This window comes from Talpa occidentalis, unplaced genomic scaffold (genome assembly GCF_014898055.3).
Source record: "Talpa occidentalis isolate TD23 unplaced genomic scaffold, MPIMG_talOcc4v2.1 talOcc4.14, whole genome shotgun sequence".
NCBI lineage: Eukaryota > Metazoa > Chordata > Mammalia > Eulipotyphla > Talpidae > Talpa > Talpa occidentalis.
Genome location: NW_023601433.1, coordinates 84,231,843 through 84,253,425, shown reverse-complemented (window position 1 = coordinate 84,253,425; position 21,583 = coordinate 84,231,843). Strand labels below are relative to the sequence as shown.

Below are 21,583 nucleotides of genomic sequence, written 5' to 3'. Positions count from 1 at the left end.
TAGAATAGGAAGAGCGGTAGGGCCACAGCTGCCCAGAGACCCTCCCTCACGGCTCTGGGTGGTCATGGTGGGAGGTGAGGGAAACTTCTCATGCAGGTGGTGAGCCCCACAGATGACATGTCTTTCCTTTCTGTTCTTCCTCTAAGATGAAGCGTGCCGGCACCACTGGGTCAGCCCGAGGCATGGCCCTTTATGAGGAGGAGGTGAGCGCTGCATGGGGAGTGGAGCCACATGGGGTATGGCATCGCCCTTTTCTCCCTCCTTGGCCCCCGCCCCACTCTTGCTCCCAAAGGCACGTGTTGGATCTCTGTGAAGGCTGCCTTTGCCCAGGGCATTAGAACTGAGGCTAGCTGGCTGCTCGCCACACCTGGAGCACCTGATCTGGGTGCCCCATCCTCTCATACCCAGGCCACACTCGAGTTCTTCTCCAGACCGTGCTGATAATTCCGAGGAACTAGGGCAATGCCATGCTCCCTCTGTGGAGATGTAGGGCAGGCCCTTTGCCGTGTGTCACAGGTTGTGGTGGAGCAAATCATGGGTGTCCTCTGCCCAAATCCCCATGTGGCTTCAGGACTGTTCTTGTGAGAAGATTGGTTGGCTTGGAGGGGGTCTGAGCTGAGTCAGGGATCAGCCTGGGATCCATCAGGGTCACAGCTCAGTCCATGGCTCAGCCAAAGTAAACCCTGACCCTGTGTGCCTGGGTCTGGTCCTCTGAACTCCCACCTGCTCCTCCCTGGAGGTGCTGCCCGCACTGGCGCTTTCCCTCAGTGCTTTCCTACGCTTGCCATCCACGTTGCCTGGCCCCTCCCCTCCTGGGCCCACACGCCCCTCTCCTCCTTCTGCAGCAGGTGGAGCGTATTGGTGACATCGAGGAACGTGGCAAGATCCTGGTGTCCCTCATGTACAGCACACAACAGGGCGGCCTCATTGTGGGCATCATACGCTGCGTGCACCTGGCTGCCATGGACGCCAATGGCTACTCAGACCCATTTGTCAAGCTGTGAGTCAATAACTTGTGCCATGCATGGGTCCCAGAGGGGGTCTTAGATCCTTAGGAATGGAGAATGGGGTTGCTTCCCCCAAATCACAGTACACCGAGGCCAGAGAAGGGAAGGCCCTACCTCAGGTCACACAGTGAGACAGATGCCCAGGACTGACTAGTGCCCAGGACTGACTAGTGCCCAAGAATGACTAGTGTCTCTCTTGTTCATCTGAGAAGGTGTGCAGCTCTGTATCCTCCAGTGGGAAAGGGACAGTCATCTTCCAGCCTTTGTCTGGGGTCATGGCCTTGGCACCATGGGCATGGATTTCCAAGTGTCATCATGGAGGACCATGTCAGTTATGGCCCCATAGTTAGAGGTCTACCAGGCACATTCTTCCAGCCACCATCAAATCATGGAGTTCAACTCCCATCTCTGCCAGCTGTTTGCTGTGTAACTTTTAACCTCTCTGAACCTCAGTTTCTTCATCAGCAACATGAAGACAATAGTCCCACTAATTTCCAGGGGGGGGGCAAAATGTTCAAATGAAATAACATACATACCCAGCTAGAGTTGAGCCTGGTGCAGAAATGTTTAGATACCCTCAGTGGAATTCTCTCTTGCCTTGTGGCATCCAAAGCTGTGTTCCATAGATATAACCCCAAGCACCAGCTCTGGATCCAAACTGCCTGTGTTGGATCTCAGCTCTCAGTGTCTTCAGAATTTCTCTAACTTTGTGATCTTCAGCTTGGACCTTAACACCTCTGGGCCTCAATGTCTTCATCTGTAAAATGGGAAGATTTATACTGTGTATTTGGTCATGTCTTCCAAGAAGCTGACACCCCGACAGGATAAGATATACAAGGGATGTGTTGGGGGAGATCCCTGCAAAGGGAAATTGGGAGGCAGCTGGAGGAGTCTGGTGGAGACAACAGGTCTTGACGCAGGTCTGGTCTTGGTGGAAGAGCAGGGGAGGGAGGCAGGAAGGAAGGAAGAGTCTTAGACTGTGGTGCAGTTCCTAAAAAGCTTCATCTGGAGTCGTGGGGCATCCTTGAATGCAACAGCTATTGGAGGAGCCTGCATCTCCCAGAAAGGTGGCTGCCTAGTGTCCCGGTCACTCGGGTACTGGCTGAGAACAGTGAGAACACAGTGTTGATTTCAGAGCCCAGCAACTAGACCATCCATTTCACCCCTGGCTGTTGTAGACCATGGAGCATTTTCATGGGCCTGGGACCTAGTAGGTGCTCAATAATGCTGCCTTTTGCAGTTATAAACGACAACCAGCACTGTTCTCACTCATGGCAAAGAATATGTGTTAATATTTTCTCCAGTCTGGGACCAATTCCCCCTGTGCTTCTCCCCCACTCTCCGCCCACTGGTAATAGAAAGCCCCTTCATCCCATGGCAAAAAGCAGGTCGGTCAACTGTCCTGATTTTCTTTGAATGGTGATTTAGCCAACACAAGGACACATGTCAGGGATGAGTTGATTTCCAGAAGTAATTTAATGTTATTTTCTCATGTGGTCCAATAGAGAAAATTATCTCACAAGGCTACTGGCCTACACGCCACTAAATCCCATGCACCATCCTCCCAGCTCCTTCTCCCATCTACGCCATCCCTCGAGAAGAGCTAGAGTTGCAATGGAACAGCTGCCCTGGGCCCTTGTGGGGAAGGAAACAGGAGGCTGTTAATCAGTTTAGGATCAAATCAAGATTTTGAAAGTCAGGATTGCCCTTTATTTTTGTTCAGCCCCTCCTACCTTTCAGTTTTCCCATTTGTGTCTCTTCTTGAAAATTATCCTCAAAAACAGGTTTGTGAGTCAGGAAGAGATGTTTGCCCTCTTTCTAGTTTGGGAAGCTGAGGCATGCTGCAGCTGTACTCATGCGCGAGGTAGCACAGCTAGTGGCAGCTCGAATCGGAATCCAGACAGGAGGTTTTAGCTGATTTTATTTATGTCCCAGAAAATCTTGATTGAGCACCTACTATGTGCCATGCATTGTGAAAAGGCCTTGGTAGAAAGGAGAGCAGGTGAGAAGTGGGGTGAAGAGCAGATTAGGCTGGTCTGGAGCAGGGACCCAACCACACAGTCTCTGAAGGCCACACCAAGGATTCTGAACCTGAGGACAAAGGGTCAGGACAGAATAGTTCTGAGCAGAAGAATGACAACAATTCGATTTATATCTTCTCCTTTTTGTCTATACAAATGGCCTCTCCCCAGAAGTTGGGAGCAGCCCAGGGATGGTCGATGGTGAAAACCGGGCACCACCATCCAGAGTCTCAATTTAACCCACTAGGAGAAAGTGGTGACTGGGACCACAGACCTTAGAGGCAGTAGTTGGCTTCAGACCCAGCTGTGTGACCTCAGGCACGTATCTCAACTTCTCAACCCTCAGTTGCCTTGTCTGCAAAGTGGGTGGCTGTATTTCTACTGCCCAGAGTTTGCAGAGGATTGAAAATGAGGTGTTGGCGCCATGCCCGGCGCTGGGAGATGTGCTAGTGCACTTTGATCACCTTTAGTGTCTGTTCACTTTCTGATTAGTTCATTGATTGTTCTCTGACACTGGAAGGAGTCAGTGGGGTCATCAAAGACTAGTCTTACTTATTCAACTTCACCCATAGCAGCCTCCGGTGTCTCCTCTCAGGTGGCTGAAGCCAGACATGGGAAAGAAGGCCAAACACAAGACCCAAATTAAGAAGAAAACCCTGAATCCTGAATTTAATGAGGTAAGGCTGTCCCACTGTTGTCATTCTCTAGGATATGTCCTCTGTGTGAGAGGGGAAGTTGGAATGCAGATCAATAAAAAGCATCCTCTCATAGGTCAGCTTGAATTGAGGGGAGGTAGTGAGTTCCTTGTCACCAGAGGTAATCAAGCTTAGATCAAAAGCCTATAGATTAGGAATGCCTTGCAGGAGGAGCTGCATTTGGAGAGATTGAACTAAGTCATCTCTAATGTCTTTACCAATTCTAATAATCTCTAATACTGAAATGTGAGGGCATAGATGGGGGTGCTGCGCTTTACCTTCCACCAGTTGGTGCCACCCTCTCCTTCTCATCTCTCACTCCTGCCTCCATCCATGCATTAGGCCCACTGCAGCCACTGTCTGGATACCCACTGACTGTGCTTCTTCCTGTGGCCTCACCGTTACTTGCCAGGCCTTTCATGTCTGGACTGTTGCAGACTCTGACTCATGAATCTTGTCTCTTCCTTGCATTTGGCCCATGCTCCACATAAGCAGGAACTTTCTAAATAATGAATCTAAGTTTTGCTTCAATAACTTACAAATGGCTCCCTAGCTTCTTAAAGTGAAATCAAGTCCCTTCAAACTCATGTCCCACCCCATACCCCTCATACCCCCTTCCTCAAATCACATTAAGCTGTAGGTAGGTCCCAGCACACCTCTCAGCCGTCACACCTGCTGCTCCACTTCCTGGACTTCCCTCCACTTCCTTTTCCCTCTGGCAAACTCCTATTCAACCCTCAAGACTCAGTGTGTTAATCCCTGCAGATGTTTCCTCTGTGCTTCCAGGCTTTATGCATCCTTCTGAATTATGCTGCCCCTCTGGATTTCAATTATCTGATGACAAGCTGGAGATACTGGAAATCCAGAAATATCTGTGCAACATAATGATCTGCTTTAGGCCAGAGTCGACTGCTATTGGTTTTTACCAAATATTGCAAGGTGGGGAAGGGATGCTCCAATGTATGTTTTTTGTGTTGTAGCATTTTCTCAAAATATGCACATGCACGGGGAATGCACTATGTCAGCAGGACCCAGAAAACCACTGACCAGTTTCTTCAGCCCTTTTAGACCCAGGTTCCTCTTGGAGCTGGTTTAATAGCTCTGACTCATGACTCTTGAGTTATGAGCCAATTACTGCTGACTTATCCACCCCTCTCCTGGAGTATGAACAAGTCACAAAACAGGGAACCTAAATGGTCAATAAACTCATTAGCAATTGAGAAAATGTAAGTCAAGACCAGATACCATTTTATCGCCTCACAAACCAGCATAAAAGTACTGTAAAATATTGACCCCCGGTGCTGGTGAATATGTATGGAAAGACATACTCTCTGCAGGAGAGATGGCAAACTAGTCCAACTTCTCAAGGGAAGTTTGTCAAAACACTTCAGGAGCCTTACGAATTTGAAATTTAATTTTCATTTATTTGGGAAATAGGCAATATAGTCACATATCAGAAAACACGAAAGGGCGTCCATTCTAAATTCTCCTCCTGCCCCAGCTTCCAGCACCTACTTCTTTTCCTCTGAAACAACATTATCCAGCTCCAGGATTTAAATATATCCACAACCAAATGTATGCATGGTGGACTTTTTTATTGTACACAAATAGTTTCTCGGTGTATAGCCACTGTTCTCTCTCTTAAAATTTTATGAACTCAGAAATCCACTTCTTGGAGTGTACCCTAAATAAATCATCATGGATGGACATGGTGACTTAATGTCAGGGACCTTCTATCATATCATTCATGATGAAAACTGGAAACAGCCTAAATATTCGGCTGCTGGGCATTAGGTTACGGTACAGCCAGGTGGCAGGTAAATGCCAGGCTGGGAAAAACACCAGCATGCTCAGTTTTTTCCACGTGCTACAAAATGGCAAAAGTCACAGTCTGAGAGACTCAGTATGAGTAATCTCTTCAGCACTTCAGTGTGGTCACGCCTGGGGATTGCTGACAGTGGTTATTCCTGGGCAGTTAGATGACAGGTTTGGGTTCTGTTTTGGTTTGTTGGGTTGCTTTTGTTTTTCGCTTCTTCATTTATTTTAACAAGGAACATGAATAAGTTTTATAATTGGGCAGAAAATGTATCTAGAAAATCAGATTTTCTGGAAATAGAAGCACCTTGTATCAATTTCAAACCCCGTAACTACCTTGACTCTCTAAAGGATAGCGAGGAAACCCGCTTGAGAAGCTACCGGTGAGGGGGGAGGGACTGAGTTCATGCCACCTGCCTCAAGGGAACTTCACCAAGGCCGCCTCTCAGAAAGCCCCACCATCCCTCCCAATTTCAAACAGAGTCACTGCAAAGAGTCCCTGGGCCTGAGAGCGCCTTACACGGAGTATTTGTGGAAAGCAGATGGTTGGGCTCGGGGTAGAGTCTCGGGCAGGAAGGCCGCCCGCGCTCCCACAAGCCCAGTGCACGGTCCTCCCCTGGGAACTAGAACCCGGTCTCTTGGCTCCTGAAGCCAAGGGCTCAGCGCACCCGTTCACCCTCACCCTCCTCTGCCACACCCAGGAGTTCTTCTACGACATCAAGCATAGCGACCTGGCGAAGAAGTCGCTGGACATCTCTGTGTGGGACTATGACATCGGCAAGGCCAACGATTACATCGGTGAGTGCTCCGGCTCCCCGAGAAACCCCTGCGTCCTCCCGGGAGAGGTGCGCCTTCTCCAGGTCTCCGGGTGGTACGGTAGAGAGCTTCGCCTTTCTCTGGCCAACCCCATTGTGCAAACACCGAGTTGGGCCCAGTGTGCCGACTGGGGTCCGACTCGGATGTGCCTGCACATGAAAGGGCTTACCTCGGGTCGGGACGGGTCATCTGCTGCACAGATGTCCTCGGGTGGGATAATTAGGTCACTGGAGAGTAGGGGCGGGGGATAGAGGGGTGGGCTCTGCAGAAATCAGTTACAGAGGAAGTTTCCTTAGCCTATTTGTGAGTCCAGGAAGGTTCTAACCTTCCCAGCCCCCCTCCAGATGATAAAGACGAGCTGGCATTAAAGTTGGAGCAGGGAGGGAGCGCCAGCAGGCGGACAGGTGAGCGAAGGTGTCGAGGCAGGACTGGGCAGTGGTGAAACCGACTCTGGACCCGGACAGGCTCCCAGAAGCAGGAGAGTCGTGTCCGGGAGTGGCGATTGGGAGGTCCTGGGAAATAGACAAGCACCCTGGGGTGCTCCAGGAGGCCGTCTGCAGGCAGCGGGGGTGAGTGGTGGTAACGGCCGCAGGACAGCCCTCTGCGGGGAACTCGGGAGAGCCGCTGGAGGGAGGGTCGCTGCTTGGTGGCGCTTTTGCCCCAGTTAGACATTTGGGTCCAGGATGAACGTCCCTCGCGGCCAGCCTCCACCCTGACACCCGCCCTCGTCCTCCAGGAGGCTGCCAGCTGGGCATCTCGGCCAAGGGGGAGCGCTTGAAACACTGGTACGAGTGTCTGAAGAACAAGGACAAGAAGATCGAGCGTTGGCACCAGCTTCAGAATGAGAACCACGTGTCAAGCGATTAACGGGGAGCCCCGGCTCCCGGCCCCACGCCCCACCCACGCCAGGTCCCCCCAGCCTGCCCCAGCTGCCCACTGCTGTCTGGTCTCTTCTGTACGCCTGCGCCCTCTCCAGCCTCCCCGACCCCGCCTTTGAGGGCCCCTCGGTGGGCACCTTCCCCCCTCACGCTGAGGCACAGCCTCTGGGCGCAGCCCCTGTCCGGTCCCCAGGGTGAAGCGGTGGGGAGGGACGGGAGACCCCACGGGAGGCTGTCAGAGCTCCCTCGAGTGGGTGGACCACAAAGGCTCTTCACCCTCCAGGACTGTCTCAGACCCTCTTGGCCGTGGACAGATACACAGAGCTCCGGCTCCTGCGTGTGCGTGGGCCCCCGGCTGTCAGCACCCCCCGGGCTGTGACAGAAACAGAGCCCCCGGCTCCCACCCCCTCCTGCAACATGCACCCCCGTTGCTAGGGAAGCAGACCCGTGTTTAAACTCCCCGGGGACCAGGCACACATCCTCCTGGCCCTGGACACACCAAGAAATGGACACACAGGTACCTGAGGGGCCTCAGTAGCCCCCTCTTTCAGGGCGCCCCCTGTTTGCTTAGTAGCAAAAGCAGAGCCCACAACGTGTGCCCTCTCCTGGCTGCTCCCCCGCACCCCTCCGCTCTCCTGCGGTCCCTGCTGCTCCTCCCTCCTCTCTGCTCCTCCCCCTTCTGCTTCCTCCCAAGCAACGGGGGTAAAATAGCAAAAGCAAAAACCTTATCTACTGACATCACTCTCTCGCCTCCCCGCGCCAGCCGACCAGCACTTTCTGAGAAACTGGCAAAGCTCCGCGGGCCGCTCAGCCTCTGCTTCCCAAACCACACCCTTCTCTGCAGAGCCAGGAGCCCTGGGCCGCGCTGGCAGCTGGCCACCCCCCCCCCCCCCCCCCCCCCCCCCCCCGTGCATGGCAGTGCCCCAAAAGCTGTGTAAACACCCTGTGGGGGGCCCTCGGCCCTGGCCTCCCCTGGTGGTGCTGGAGACACTCAGAGCAGAGGTGAGGGGTGAGGGGCCTCGGCTGCCCCCGGCCTCCTTCCTGTGCTCCTCGAGAAGTGGGTCCTGCCCTGCGCCCTGTTCCCGCCCCACCCTCCTCCTGCCTCCCACCGGCACCGCCTCGAGTCTCTCTGTCGCCCGCTCCCCTCTCTCTCTCCACCCTCTGTCCTCTGCTTGTCAGGAGGAAAAATCATCATGGATCTGAAACTTCAGAGTGACAGATCCCGACACCAAAGGTTTTTGTTGCGCCATGAATTGTCCAGTCTTTCTTCCTAAAAAAGAAAAAAAAACCAAACAGACCAGGAGGAGGGCAGTGGAGACAAGCCACCCGCCCTGGGGCGGCGGTCGGGGCCGCGAGCAGGCCTGGTCCCCTCCTGTCCGGCCAGTCTTCCCTGTGCAAACCACCCCGGTGTGCCCGAGCCGCCACCAGCACCTGCAGAGGTCCCCCGCGGATGGCCCCGAGATTCTCACTCCTGCGGCCCGGGGCCTCCGCCCCAGCTCCCCGCCCGGGTCCCCAGAAGACAGGATTTCTTGCCTCGAATCACCATTTTCTAAACTGTAAGCTCGTCGCCTTCCCCACCATGGCCGGCAGCCTCCTGCTGCCCCTCCGCCGTGCCAGCCGGTCCCCCGGCGCCCCCCTCCACCCCCCCCCCCACGGTCTGCCCTTCGGAGGAGGCACGCTGGCTGCTGCCCGAGCCGCAGGCTGGCACTGGCGCTGGCATCGGCATGCGGCAAGCTCGCGGGCCCGTCGGGGCTCGCTCTCCCCGACAGCGTAACTGGCCCCTGCCTGGAGCACCCGGCCCCGTGCATGCGGAACCCACTGCCTCTCCCTGTGATCATGTAGCCAATAAAGTAGGAGTTCCCCGGAGAACGAGCGGCCTGCGTGCGTCCTTTGTGGTTTCCCACGGTCTCCCTCCCCACGGGCCACTGCCCCCTGGATCACGGGTGTGTGGTCAGCGTCTGCGTCCCCGCCCCTTGGGGTACCTCGCGAGCAAGACAGAGGTGGCCTCTGCCCACGTGGCGTGTGCTCCCTGGAGGACTTCATCTTGGGCGGTGGGCGCGGGTGGACCCGGCTGCCCCCATGACCCTCTCGGCAGAGTGCATTTTGCTGGTGCCCGCCCAACAGGGAAGCAGCGACCTCATCTTCCCCCTCCTCCCTCCACCTCCCGGAAAAGCCCCAAGTGGCAAGAGTCAGATCATGTCAAGGCTGAGCTCCATCAACTCCCTGAGAGATGGACGACCTGAGGCCCCGCGAAGGGAAGACCCCAGGTCTGGCAGCAGAGCCGGGAGAGTAGCTAGACACTGGACTCCCAGGGCAGTGCTCCCACCACACCGACTAATAACGCGCGTCATCGCCAGACACCTTTGTCTTCCAGCACCTTCCATCCTGCATCACAGATAGACTCTCACTTGGGTTCTCAATGGCCCTGAAAGTGAGCTGTGTAGGGAACTACCTTTCCAGAAAGATTTTTTTTTAAGATTTATTTATTTATACAAGCCCTGGGTATAGCCAGAAGCGCAGGAGGGTGAGAGAATTCACCAGAGCCAGAGGGGAGAGCAGAACAGGCAGAAGGACGAAGTACACTGCTGAGGGGAGCAGCGGGCGGCAGGAGAGGTCTGTGTGCCACGTGGGACCCTCACCCAGTGGCCGGGAATCGAACGGGCACTGCAGAGGCTATGGGCAGCTTCGCAGCCCAGCGCTCAACCACTGCGCCACCAGGGGAGGCCCCAGAAAGATTCTTAACCCCATTATCATCTGTCCTAGTACTGCTTCAGCAATTTGTTGGGGATGTTGGTGATTTCCCGGAAGGAGCTGTTAATTCTATCCAAGCAAAACTTCGACTCCAAGTGGGGACAACTTCCTTTCCTCACCCCCCAAAGGGATGGTTCTTAGTGTTGGGGCAGAAGTCAGCGTGTTAGAATCACCAGGGGAGATTATATTCTCAAATGGCCCATGCGCTGCTGGCCAGCTTCTCCTCGCCCTTCAGATTCGACCATGCCCTGGGAATAAGGTGTATATTTGAAAGCACTGCCTGGTGGTGCCTGGGCTTCCCACCTCCATGACGACCTTGCAAACCTCTGCCCTGGAAGTCCAGCTGCTTTTCCTACACTTCCCCCAGCTGGCACTAGAGGCGACAGGGCTAATTAGGGCCATACTGGCAGACATCACTGATCAATATGGCATCTCTCCTTCAGAGCCCACTAGCTACCTCTGCCTCTGAATCCTCCCTAACACAGGCTTCTTGGTAGCCACCACCAGTCCGTTGAAAATGAAGCCTAATTTCCATCTCTAAATCAGGTGCTCTCCTTCCTCAATCTTGGGGGACACGTCTGACAGAGACAAATATACAGGAGGAAACTTCCTTAAGGTCAGTTACACCTGACTCAGCTAAGTGGCCTCCCCCATCTCCCCTCATTGCAATGAAACACTTTGCCAGGGACAATGGGGTGCAGTAGAAAGCCCCTGAGCAGGAAAGAGCTCACCTGCTTTTGAATCAGTTCAGCTCCAGCTCCACGTCCTGACTGTCACTCTCTAGCCTGGAACCTAACGTCTCTGAGTCTCAGTTACTCCTCTGAAAAATGGGGGCCAGAACCAAATCCAGAGGTGACATCAAGTTGCCGAAACCTGGTCTCTCATCAGGGCTGACAAGAGTGAAGCCCCAGAAAGGGGGAGGCAAGAGTCCAGTGACAGCAATGCCCACTGGGCATGCCGCCAACTTTATCAAACACTTCGAACTCTGGACCCTGCCCGGCTGATGACTCCTTGGCTCAATCGGATTTGCCAGGGCCATTGGCCTAATAAGATGGTAATGTATCTGGGCGCCATGGAAACACATCCCCGTCCATGCACACGAGAGATCGATTTTGCTTGGCTCTGATCCCAACTTGCTGTGTGACCTTGAGCAAGTCACTTCCCCCTGTAGGTCTTTGACTCTGTTGGTAGGACATTACATTTAGGATTCTCTAACTCACTTGCCAGGGCCCACACACGTGCCTTCATTTCTCATTCATTCAATAAAGACTTAGGCCTTTTGGCTGAGGGCAGCCTGTCTGAATGGGGACCTGCGTTTCCTCTTTTGCATAAAACACGCAAGAACCATCTGTCTAGAATTTCCTGTTTTGTTTCTCTGGGGGGAGTAAGAACTTACACTGAGTGTGTCCTCTTAGCTCCTCAGTCTTTCAGTTGCTTCACTGTCTCCTAATTCTAAGTCATGTTGTATGAAACTTACCTTTATCGCATCTTTCCAAAGTAATCAATGTTGGTTTTCTAAGGACAGATTTCTTGTCACCCATATTGGGTCTGTTTATACATTTAGCGCAAAGTAGATATTTCATTAACAGGTGCAACCGCCAAATAGAGATGTGGGAGCAAACGGAATCTTGGCTAGACATGAAATCAAACTGGAGAGCAAAGTGAGTATTCCGTAGACATTCCCGTCCTTCAGGGGTCCTGAGTCACCTTGTACAGATGGAGTGGGAGATGCCAGTTCCTTCAATGAACTGATTAGCTGGTAAACAGGAGGGTGGCTAAGAAAGATAACTGATTGGCATGTAGCGACAACTTCATCCACCAACAGAACACACTTCTCAAGTCCCATGGAACAGTCACTAAGACGGATAGCATTCTGGGCGGGATAACAGACCTCATCAAATTCCACAGACGCAACCTCGTACAAAGTATCCTCTCCACCACTATGAAATTAAACAAGGAATCGGTACAAGGAAGGTATCTGGGGAATCAATAACACACTTCTAACTAACCCAAAGAAATCTCAAGAGAAAATTTTAAATATTTTGCATGAAAGGAAAAATCAACCTATTAAAACTTGTAGGATGCAGTGCCAGTGATGCCTGGGTGGAAGTTTCTAGCAATATATGAGAAAAGAAGAAAGATCTAAGCAAAGAGGAATGAACAGGTGGAGCAAGGCTATTTTTAGAGCAGTGAAAGTATTTGCAAGATTTTGGGTAATCACAACATCAGATCAATTGTAGAGGAGAGGGGCATGTGGATACTCTGTGCTGTCTTCTGATTTTTCTGTAAAGCTAAAATTGCTGTAAGAAATAAAGTCCATTAACCAAAAGGGCCAACTAGAGCATGACACCATTTATTAAGAAAAGAGAGCTGGGCATGTGCGTACATGAACGTGTGTGGTCACCTAGAAAAATACCTGAAATCTCTCCATCCAGGTGTTTACAGGGTTTTCTTTGTGTTTCAGCGTCACAGTTTCCTTGCTTCCTGATCTTCCGCTCCCGGTTAGGAAGGGCACAGGCGACTATAAAGCCGACTTGACAACAACAAAGAAGGAAGTAAAATGTCTCTAGTTATGTGTTTTATTTTAGGTGCAGAACTAAATAGGGGATGAAAAGCAACATTTCCAGAGTGCAGCCTGAAAAAAGGGCTGATGGACTGAGTAAGTTCTGGAAGTGGGGAAAGATGGGGGAGGGCAGTTGCAGGAACCAAGGAGTGGATTATTTGCAGAAGTGCAGTGCAGGGCTCCTCCTTCCCAGGGAAATCGAAACCAAATGCCACCCAGACCGGGCAGTGAAGATATAAGAGCCTGCCTGACAGCTCGCAGGAGCCAGCTCTGAGACCCCCAGCTCTCCTGTCCCTCTCCGGCGGCGTCATGGAGCTGAGCGACACCCCGGCCAGATCTCTGGACAAGTTCATAGAAGACAATCTCCTGCCAGACACGCCTTTCCGCCGAAACGTCAGGGAAGCCATCCACATCATCAGCAGTTTCCTGAAGGAGAGGTGCTTTCGAGACCCCGACGAAGGAGTGCGGGTGTCAAAAGTGGTGAAGGTGAGCCCAGGCTGACGGACCAGGGCAGGGTGGCTGCACAAGCAAGATTCCACAGAGAAAGAAAGAGAGAGAAAGGTTGCGGTCTCGAGGGTGGGTGGGTTCTCATTCATCCATACCCAGAATACAACCGCAGCTTGTGAAATAGATTCTGAGTGAGGTCCTATAGCGATAATTTTTTGAACAATGCTGATTAATGGCCAGGATGGGGACTCGCCCAGTGAAAAGCAACATTTCCAGAATGCAGCCTGAAAAAAGGGCTGATGGACTGAGTAAGTTCTGGAAGTGGGGAAAGTTGGGGGAGGGCAGTTGCAGGAACCAAAGAGTGGATTATTTGCAGAAGTGCAGTGCAGGGCTCCTCCTTCCCAGGGAAATCGAAACCAAACGCCACCCAGACCGGGCAGTGAAGATATAAGAGCCTGCCTGACAGCTCGCAGGCAGGGTAAGAAAGTATAACTTGAAGGCATTTAGCATCTACTGCCTGTGCAACCTCGGGCAAGTTAGTTAACCTCTCTGTGCCTCAACTTCCTCAAGTACAATCCCTAATACCTTATAGGACTGTGTAGATTAAGTCAAATAATGCATGTACCTCACCCAGCTCCAGCCAGTCCAGAGGTTAAAATAATAGAAGATGGTGAAGGACAGGGAATAAGGAACATAGACTTTGGAACATGCAGCCAGAGTCCCAATCACTTCTTCACAAGCTATTAGCTGTGGGAATGAGCTAATCCAGTGTCTCTGTGAAGAGGAAACTAGTAATAATAGCCCATAAATCATAGAGTTCTTGTGAATATTATAGGAATCAAGATGGGTAACCCCTCCAGGCTGTGCCAGGCAGATTCAGTGATTGTTCACATCCCTTTATTTAGGAAGGCTCTTCCCAATAAATGTTCGTTCTCATCCTCATCACTTGTTTCAGGGCGGCTCCTCGGGCAAAGGCACGACCCTCAGAGGTCGATCTGATGCTGACCTTGTTGTCTTCCTCAGTCCCCCTCACAAGTTTTCAGAAGCAGTTGGAGCACCGAGGAGAGTTCATAAAGGAGATCAGGAGACAGCTGGAAGCCTGTCAAAGAGAGAAATACTTTAAGTTTAAAGTGAAGTTTGAGATCCAGACTTTTGAGAGGCCCCGTGCCCTCAGCTTCACCCTCATGTCCCCCGTCTGGCCCCAAGAGGGCGTGGAGTTTGATGTCCTGCCCGCCTTCGATGCCCTTGGTGAGTGCTCTCAGGCTCCCGAGCCTTCAGCCTCTGTGCTGGGTGTGGGCTTCTTTCTTCCTTTTCATATTTCTGAGTAGACTCTTCCACAGTTTGAAAGTCTTGCCAGAACAGGGCATCCCTTGAAGGTGGAGCGGTGACTGGCGCAAGAATGAACATGGTCATAATCAGCCATAGAAGTGACATTAAGCAGCAAATTGACCCGATTTGGGGCCAGATTTTTCTCACAGGAAGCCTGCCAGGATTACTGATTCTACTTAAAGCAAAGTATGTGAATTTTACCTTCTAAAAGTGGGGAAGCATAGACCTGGCATAAAGTCAGTAAGTCGAGTTCATTTGCGTTCACCTTTTATCTGAAACATAACATTAAGAGTTATGATAAGGTTGGGGTCTGCAGATAATCTGCAGGGACGTTTAGTCAGGAAGCATAACCTCTCTGGGGCTCAATTTCCCCATCAGGAAAACTGGTGCAACTGCATGACCTATGTCATACTATTTTTTAAATGATCATGTGCATTAAAGTTTGACTGAGGGCCTGGGGTACACAGTACGTATCAAAAATACAAGCTCCCGGGGCTCCCTGGTGGCACAGGGGTTAACACGAAGCCTATGAAGCTATTCGCAGCCACTCAGTTCCATCCCCGGCCAGGGAGCTACCCACATGGTGCGACAGACTTCTCCTGTCTCCCCCGCTAACCCCCTCAGCAGTGTATTTCACTCACTCTGCCTGTTCTGCTCCCCACTCTGTCTCTGGTGAATCCTCTCACCCTCCACACCTCTGGCCTGTACCCAGTTCTTGTATGCATAAATAAATAAATCTTTAAAGAAAAATACAAGCTCCTGCACTGTGCACCAAGGCACCCCAGGACACCACCCTGACCACAGGGGGACAGTCTCTATTTTAAATTTTCCAGGGAATTTTATTCCCAGGTTTTCAATTTTGGGCAGGGGAACAATTGTGAACAGGATAGCTTTATTGATTTCTTCTTCTTCAGATAGATTGCATATAGGAAGGCTGCTGATTTTTGTTTGGTGACTTCGCAACCTGCTACTTTACTGAACTGGTTTATTATTTTAATTAGTTTTTTCTATGGCGTTTTTAGGGTTCTCTACATATCTTATCACATCATCTGCAAATAGTGAAAGTTTTATTTCTTTCCATATTTGGATTCCTTGTATGTCTTTCTCTTGCCTAATTGCTCTAGCTAGGACTTCCAGCATTAGATTGAAAAGCAGCGGTGAGAGTGGACATCCTTGTCTTGTTCCAGGAAAAAAGATGGAACTAGCAGGCGAACTGTAACTCAGAGACATTCAGCCGGGCAGGGGAGAGCACAGACTCTGTGGTGATGCTTTATGGTGTCTTGGTGGCGGGAATTTTATGGGGATAACACCTGAGAGGGGAAATCAAACGTTGCACAAAAATGAACAACGATGTCAAAACATAGAAACACAAAATTTTAAATAAATTTTCCGGGGAAACAGCGACACCTGTCGGACATCACGCAAACTGCTGCCCTGAAGTTGTCTGGGCTGAACTGAGAAAGGCCTTGGGAGCGAGGGTGTTTGCGTCTCTCCTGTCGGCGTGTCCTGTGTTGGGTGCTGATGTACAATGGCTACCAAACAATAAGAGGAAACGAGAGAGGGAGGAAGGGTCCTGCCGGCGGGAACAGGGCAGGTAAAGGGGTTAGAGGAGGTCCATGTAGGGAGGGAGCGGCAGGACGCCGTGGTCAGCGGGGTGGACACAGGCCGTGGCCTGGAAATGCACCTGGACAGCTGATCCTGCCGTCGCCTTGGAATGAACACACTGCACAGTGATGGGGGCTTCCGGTGGAGAAGTAACACGGCCAGGTTTGTGCTTTAGAAGAACAGCCCAGCCGAGTGTGAGCAGCAGACAGGAGGTGAGGCAGGATGGGCGGACGGGGGACAGCCAAGCAGCGGCTAGAAGCAGACTTTCCGCTGAGCACCTACTACGTGCAGGCACTGTGCTGGGGCCAGGAGTGGGCCAGACAAGCACCCTCCCTTCTGGCCTTGAGGATAAACAAGAGAAACAGAGTGATCCTTGCTATGATAAAACCAAACAGGAGGAGAAAGGAGGATTCTGGATGGTTTCACTCCTGTGTGGACTTTAGAGAAACTAAACAAAAGAACTGACAGAACAAAACTGAAGCAAACCCTAGAAATCTCATGATGAAATTGAGGCTACCAGAGGGGGAGAGGCATGGAGCGCAAAGTTGGGGGGAGCGGGCAATGGCCTGTGGTAGAGGGTTATGGGTGCTTTGGTGGTGGGGTGGTGTTGGAACATGTATCTGAGGAGGTGTGAACCTGTACCCCAAATCATATGCAGTGTTGTGGACCATGGCTATCGTAATAAAAATAATGCAATTATAGAAAAAGAACTAAACAGAGAGATATAACATAGTATGAAGGGATCAGGAGGCTTTCTCAGACAGGCTGAGGAGGGAGGACCCCACTCTGAGAAGGTGACATCTGGCGGAGGTCCAAGGAATGAGAAGGGATCAGTGTGGTAAGATCTGGAGGTTCCAGGAAGTGGAAGCAGCAAGTGCAAAGGCCATGGCCTGGCCACACTTTAAAAGGCCTCTCTGGGGGCCTCCCCAGTGGTGCAGCAGGTTGAGCGCAGTGCTGTGAAACTGTCCTCAACCTTTGAAGAGCGGGTTCGATTCCCGGCCAGCCAGGGAGAATCCCACATGGCGAGGCAGACCTCTCCTGATTCACCCGCTGCTCCCCTCAGCAGTGTATCTCAGTAGATCTGCCTGTTCTGCTCCCTGCTCTGTCTCTGGTGAATCCTCTCACCCTCCCGTGCCTCGGGCCTATACCCCAGTTCTTGTATAAATAAATAAATCTTTAAAAAAAAAAAGGCCTCTGAGTGCTGGGTTGAGATGGATTATGGAGGAACCAATGAGCAGCTCTGCCACCATCCTGACAGGGCAGGTGTGGCCTGGACGGGCTATGGAGACCAGGACGGACCTCCGAACCTGAGGCTGCTGCCCTTCCCACTGTACCCCACGCCCTGTGAACTTGTCTCCCCAGACACATAAAGGGATCTCAGGGAAGAGCTGGCACCTTAAACCAACAGGTTTGTCCTAACAGGTCAGTGGTCTGGAGACGGCAAACCGGACCCTGATATCTACGTGAGGCTCATCCGAGAGTGCGAATGGCTGGGGAAAGAGGGTGAGTTCTCCCCCTGCTTCACGGAGCTGCAGAGAGCCTTCCTGAGGCGGCGGCCCACCAAGGTGAAGAGCCTCATCCGCCTGGTCAAGTGCTGGTACCAACAGGTATGCCCTCCCACAGGACAGGGCTCCTAGGACCTACCGCCACCTCTCTGAACCCCCATCCCTACCCCTTACCCCCAGGCCTTGGTGTCCCTCATTGTTCTTCTAAACAGGAAACTCTCCTCCCGCCTCCGAACCTTTGCATTTGCTTTTATGTTTATTTATCCTCTGTCTTCCCACAAAAATGTACAGGAAGGAAGGGATTTGTACGTTCCCATTCACAACAGACCCTAGAACAGTGCCTGGCACTTAGTAGGTGTTCAGTAAGTAATCGCTGAGTGAGTTCATGAATGCTACAATCACCCTCCCCCCCGCACACACCCCCACAGAGCCCACCACACTCTTCAGAAGTTGGGGAGAGGGCCTCCCCAGTGGCGCAGCGGTTGAGCGCTTGGCTGCGAAGCTGCCCACAGCCTCTGCAGCGCCGGTTCAATCCCCGGCCACCGCGTGAGGGTCCCACATGGCGCGCAGACCTCTCCTGCCGCCCGCTGCTCCCCTCAGCAGTGTACTTCGGTCCTTCTGCCTGCTCTGTTCCCCACTCTGGCTCTGGTGAATTCTCTCACCCTCCTGCACTTCTGACTGTACCCAGTGCTTGTACAAATAAATAAATAAATCTTAAAAAAAAAAAAGAGAAGAAGTTGGGGAGAAAGGACTGCGTTCAAACAAACGTGTCACAGCCCCTCTGTTCCCGTCCTGGCTGTGTGACCTTGGGCAAGTGACTTAACCTCTCTGTGCTTTCTGCTTTCTCATTTGCAAAGAGCAGCATGGCATAGCACTAGCAACGCATGAAAGAGGTGCCTGGTCTATAGCTGGCCCTAATCAAGGTACACTCGATCAGAGCTAATGTGTGTGATGTGCCAGGCGCGTCGAATCAAATCTTTTGTGAATGTGATATGCTCTTCCCCTTACTTTTGAAAATCCTACATTTTACTTGATCTTGATGATGATTCTGTGATCTGGGTAAAGGCAGGTTTTATTATTAAACCCATTTTACAGAAAGAACTATAAGCCAGTTCTTTCAACTGATAAGCAGCAGAGCTATTTGAATTTGGGTCTTCACTCGCAAGACTTTAGCTAATCTGTGACAAGCATCCCGTACGCTCTTTGGATGAATGAATGAGCGTGGCTTTGTTCCAGGACGACTGACTTGCAAAAATAGTGACAGGCTGGTCTCGGCCCACGGGGATGTGCTTTACACAAAAGCTGGACAAGCCCAAGCTGCTCATTACTTCTCTTCTCAGTGTAAGGAGAAGCTTGGGAAGCCACTGCCCGCCCAGTACGCCCTAGAACTCCTGACGGTGTATGCCTGGGAGCACGGAAGCGGGGAAACAGAGTTCAGCACCGCTCAGGGATTCCGGACCGTTTTGGAATTAGTCCTGGAATATGAACGGCTTTGCATCTTCTGGGAAAAGTATTATGGCTTTGAAAACGCTTCCATTAGTAAATACCTGACGAAGCAGATCAAGAGGCGCAGGTAAGCTCTCCCCGCCTGGCTCCGCTCCCTGCATAAAGGAACCCCAGAGACAGCTCCTTGGGAGTGGAGGGCGGGGGATGAGGAGGGCTCCGTATTCAGGAACACTCTTTCCCACCAGTCACCGTGCTGGCATCTGACTGCCGCCATTTGATTGACTGATGTTTTAAAAGATTTATTTATTTATGCATATAAGAACTGGGGTACAGGCCAGATGTGCAGGGGGTGAGGGGACTTACCAGAGACAGAGTGGGGAGCAGAACAGGCAGACTGAGTGAAATGCACTGCTGAGGGGAGCAGCGGGCGAGACAGGAGGGGTCTGCTGTGTCATGTGGGTAGCTCCCTGGCCGGGGATCAAATTCATGCTCCAGAGGCTGCAGACAGCTTCACAGTGCTATGCTTAACCCCTGGCACCACCATTTGATTTAAACAAGAACCTCCACCCCGTCCCGGGAGGCAGCCATGGTGGTAACCGCTTTACAGAGAATAAGGGGTTTGTCCACACTGGGACAGAAAGGGAATGAAATACTGAACTGTGAATTGGAATCGCAGTTGCAGTGACAGTAATGGCTCCCAGACACTAGGCGCCTGCTGTCAGATGGCCACAGGGCACAGAGGGTGGACGGGATCATGACTGACACGCTATGGCCCTGGCGAGCTGCAGTCACTGGGCTGGGCATTTCCAAGCTTTCTCTGGACTCTCACACCACCCCCTTTGAGATGGGCACGTTCTCTCCTATCTCATAAAGAAACTGAGGCTTAGCGAGGTTGAAGGAGAAGCCCACGGGCACACCGCTAACAAAGGGCATTGGTGAGACTGAAACCCAGTCTCCCAGGCCAAGGGTAAGATTCGTGGTGCTCCCTGCCCTCTGGCGGCGGGGCCCTCAGCACAGCGTCCCGTGGCTTTGCTTCCTGCTCACAGCCCAGCTCACCTGTCCCTCTCTAAATGTCGCCCTCCAGGCCCGTGATTCTGGACCCGGCTGACCCCACAGGAAACGTGGCTGGTGAGAGCCAACTTGCCTGGCAGCGGCTGGCACAGGAGGCGTTTACCTGGCTGAGTTACCCATGCTTCAGGAACTGGGATGAGTCTGCAGTCCGGGCCTGGAACGTGCCGGTGAGAATTTTTGCCTCCTCCCTTCTTTCCCCCACCCCTTCCCTGCAACGTAGGGTGCGAAGCTGGTGGTCATTCTTCCCGACGACGTCGCCGTCGTCATCTGTTTTCACACCCTGGTCCGTGTGTCAGTCATTCATTCCGCCCTGGCGGAGGGGCTCTGGGATTCTTGCATCCGTTTATCTGGAGTTTATGGTTAATGTCCCCTTGGCCAGAGGCCTCAGCTTTGGTTGGCCCATTGCTGCAGCAACAACAGCGCGCCAGCCAGCGCGGCTTATGGAGTGTCTGCTTCGGCTCAGACTCTGTCCTAAGCCTTTTCTGCGCCTCACAGAGGAGGGGAGGGGGCACAGAGAGGGAAGTCGCCTGCTCAGGGAGAGGTAGTCGGGGCACGGCACACCCGGCATGGAGACTCGGTACAGGCCGGTGCCAGGGCTAAACAGGCTGCTTCATGGTGGGGTCTCTGCAGCCGGGGGGCCTGGGGGACCACACACTAGGCAGTGGCAGAAGGACCTGAGCTTGGCTCCACTGCTCCCAGGGAAGGGGTCTCTTTCATGGAGGGGGACTGATGGTGTCCAGAAGCAGACTCTGAGATGGAATTTAGGGTGCAGGACGTTGGGGGGCAGGGAGGTCCCATTGGAACTAACACCTGTGGAAGGGAGAGAAGGAAGCAGGCGCAGCAAAGGGAGACACCAAACTAGGGTGCAGCCCCATCTCAGCCCACCCTGCGGGAGGCCCTGGAGCTCCAGTGGCTTCAGAGTTGACCTCAGCAGACTAAGGTAACCAGGCCTTTCTGCCCCCACAAGGACCAGTCACTGAGTGTGGGCACCTCGGGAAGGGCCGTGGCTTCAAAACAGGCCACGTCTGCAGCCAGACCACCCCTAAAGGGACTGCCACCCCGGACAGCTGGGACTTGCTCCTCCTTCCCTTGGGGTATCCAGGTGGCATGCCACAGTGTCCCCATAAATGCTCACTGAGACCCAGTGTCACCAACATCCCATGTCATCTCACGCTTTCCCCTTTCAGCCTGAGGCAGGCAGCAGCCTTGAGGCCTGGGCTGGCAGCGGATCTCCATTCTGCAGTTTCCAGCAGCACCACAAGGTCTCCCACTCCTTCAGCTCACACCAGGACACGTAACTCCCTGGGAGCACTCTCCCCAGGAAAATGAAGGCTGGTCATGCTCCATCCTCTGAACACTGGTGCCTCTCAGAAGAAGGGATTTGTGGCGGCTCCTGCCTCTGTGCTGTGGCTGTTATCGCCACTGCACGTCAGTAATTAAATGCAAAGAGTGGCTGTATTCAATAGTTTGAATATATAAGACCCTTTTCCCCTGTGTGCTGGACTGGTCAGCCAATGACGGGTAAGATCAGGGACAGACAATGTCTGTAGCTCCTGGCAACCTAAGACAGGCGCAGTCCCCAAAGGGAATCATAAAAACCCCTTCTTTGGCTAACAAAAAGATGGCCGCTAGCA

General features: G+C 52.5%; 2 protein-coding genes across 2 annotated transcripts in view; both read left to right on the top strand.

Annotated features, from left to right (window-relative positions):
- RPH3A (rabphilin 3A) overlaps positions 1-7,251 on the top strand; it is a 111,702-nt gene extending 104,451 nt beyond the window's left edge. Inside the window, exons 17-21 of the mRNA XM_037511538.2 lie at positions 147-203; positions 846-1,000; positions 3,624-3,705; positions 6,240-6,336; positions 7,091-7,251. Of these exons, the coding sequence (XP_037367435.1) occupies positions 147-203; positions 846-1,000; positions 3,624-3,705; positions 6,240-6,336; positions 7,091-7,221 (522 nt within the window). The 3' untranslated portion in view covers positions 7,222-7,251. The remainder of the gene's footprint in view (positions 1-146; positions 204-845; positions 1,001-3,623; positions 3,706-6,239; positions 6,337-7,090) is intronic.
- A 5,480-nt stretch (positions 7,252-12,731) lies between these two features.
- Positions 12,732-21,341, top strand: OAS1 (2'-5'-oligoadenylate synthetase 1). The gene is given in 7 exon segments (XM_037511537.2): positions 12,732-13,032; positions 13,949-14,017; positions 14,019-14,241; positions 17,350-17,534; positions 18,773-19,005; positions 19,963-20,116; positions 21,137-21,341. Coding segments are annotated over 7 exon segments (1,152 nt in total). The 5' UTR covers positions 12,732-12,855; the 3' UTR covers positions 21,248-21,341.
- The last annotated feature ends 242 nt before the right edge of the window (positions 21,342-21,583 follow it).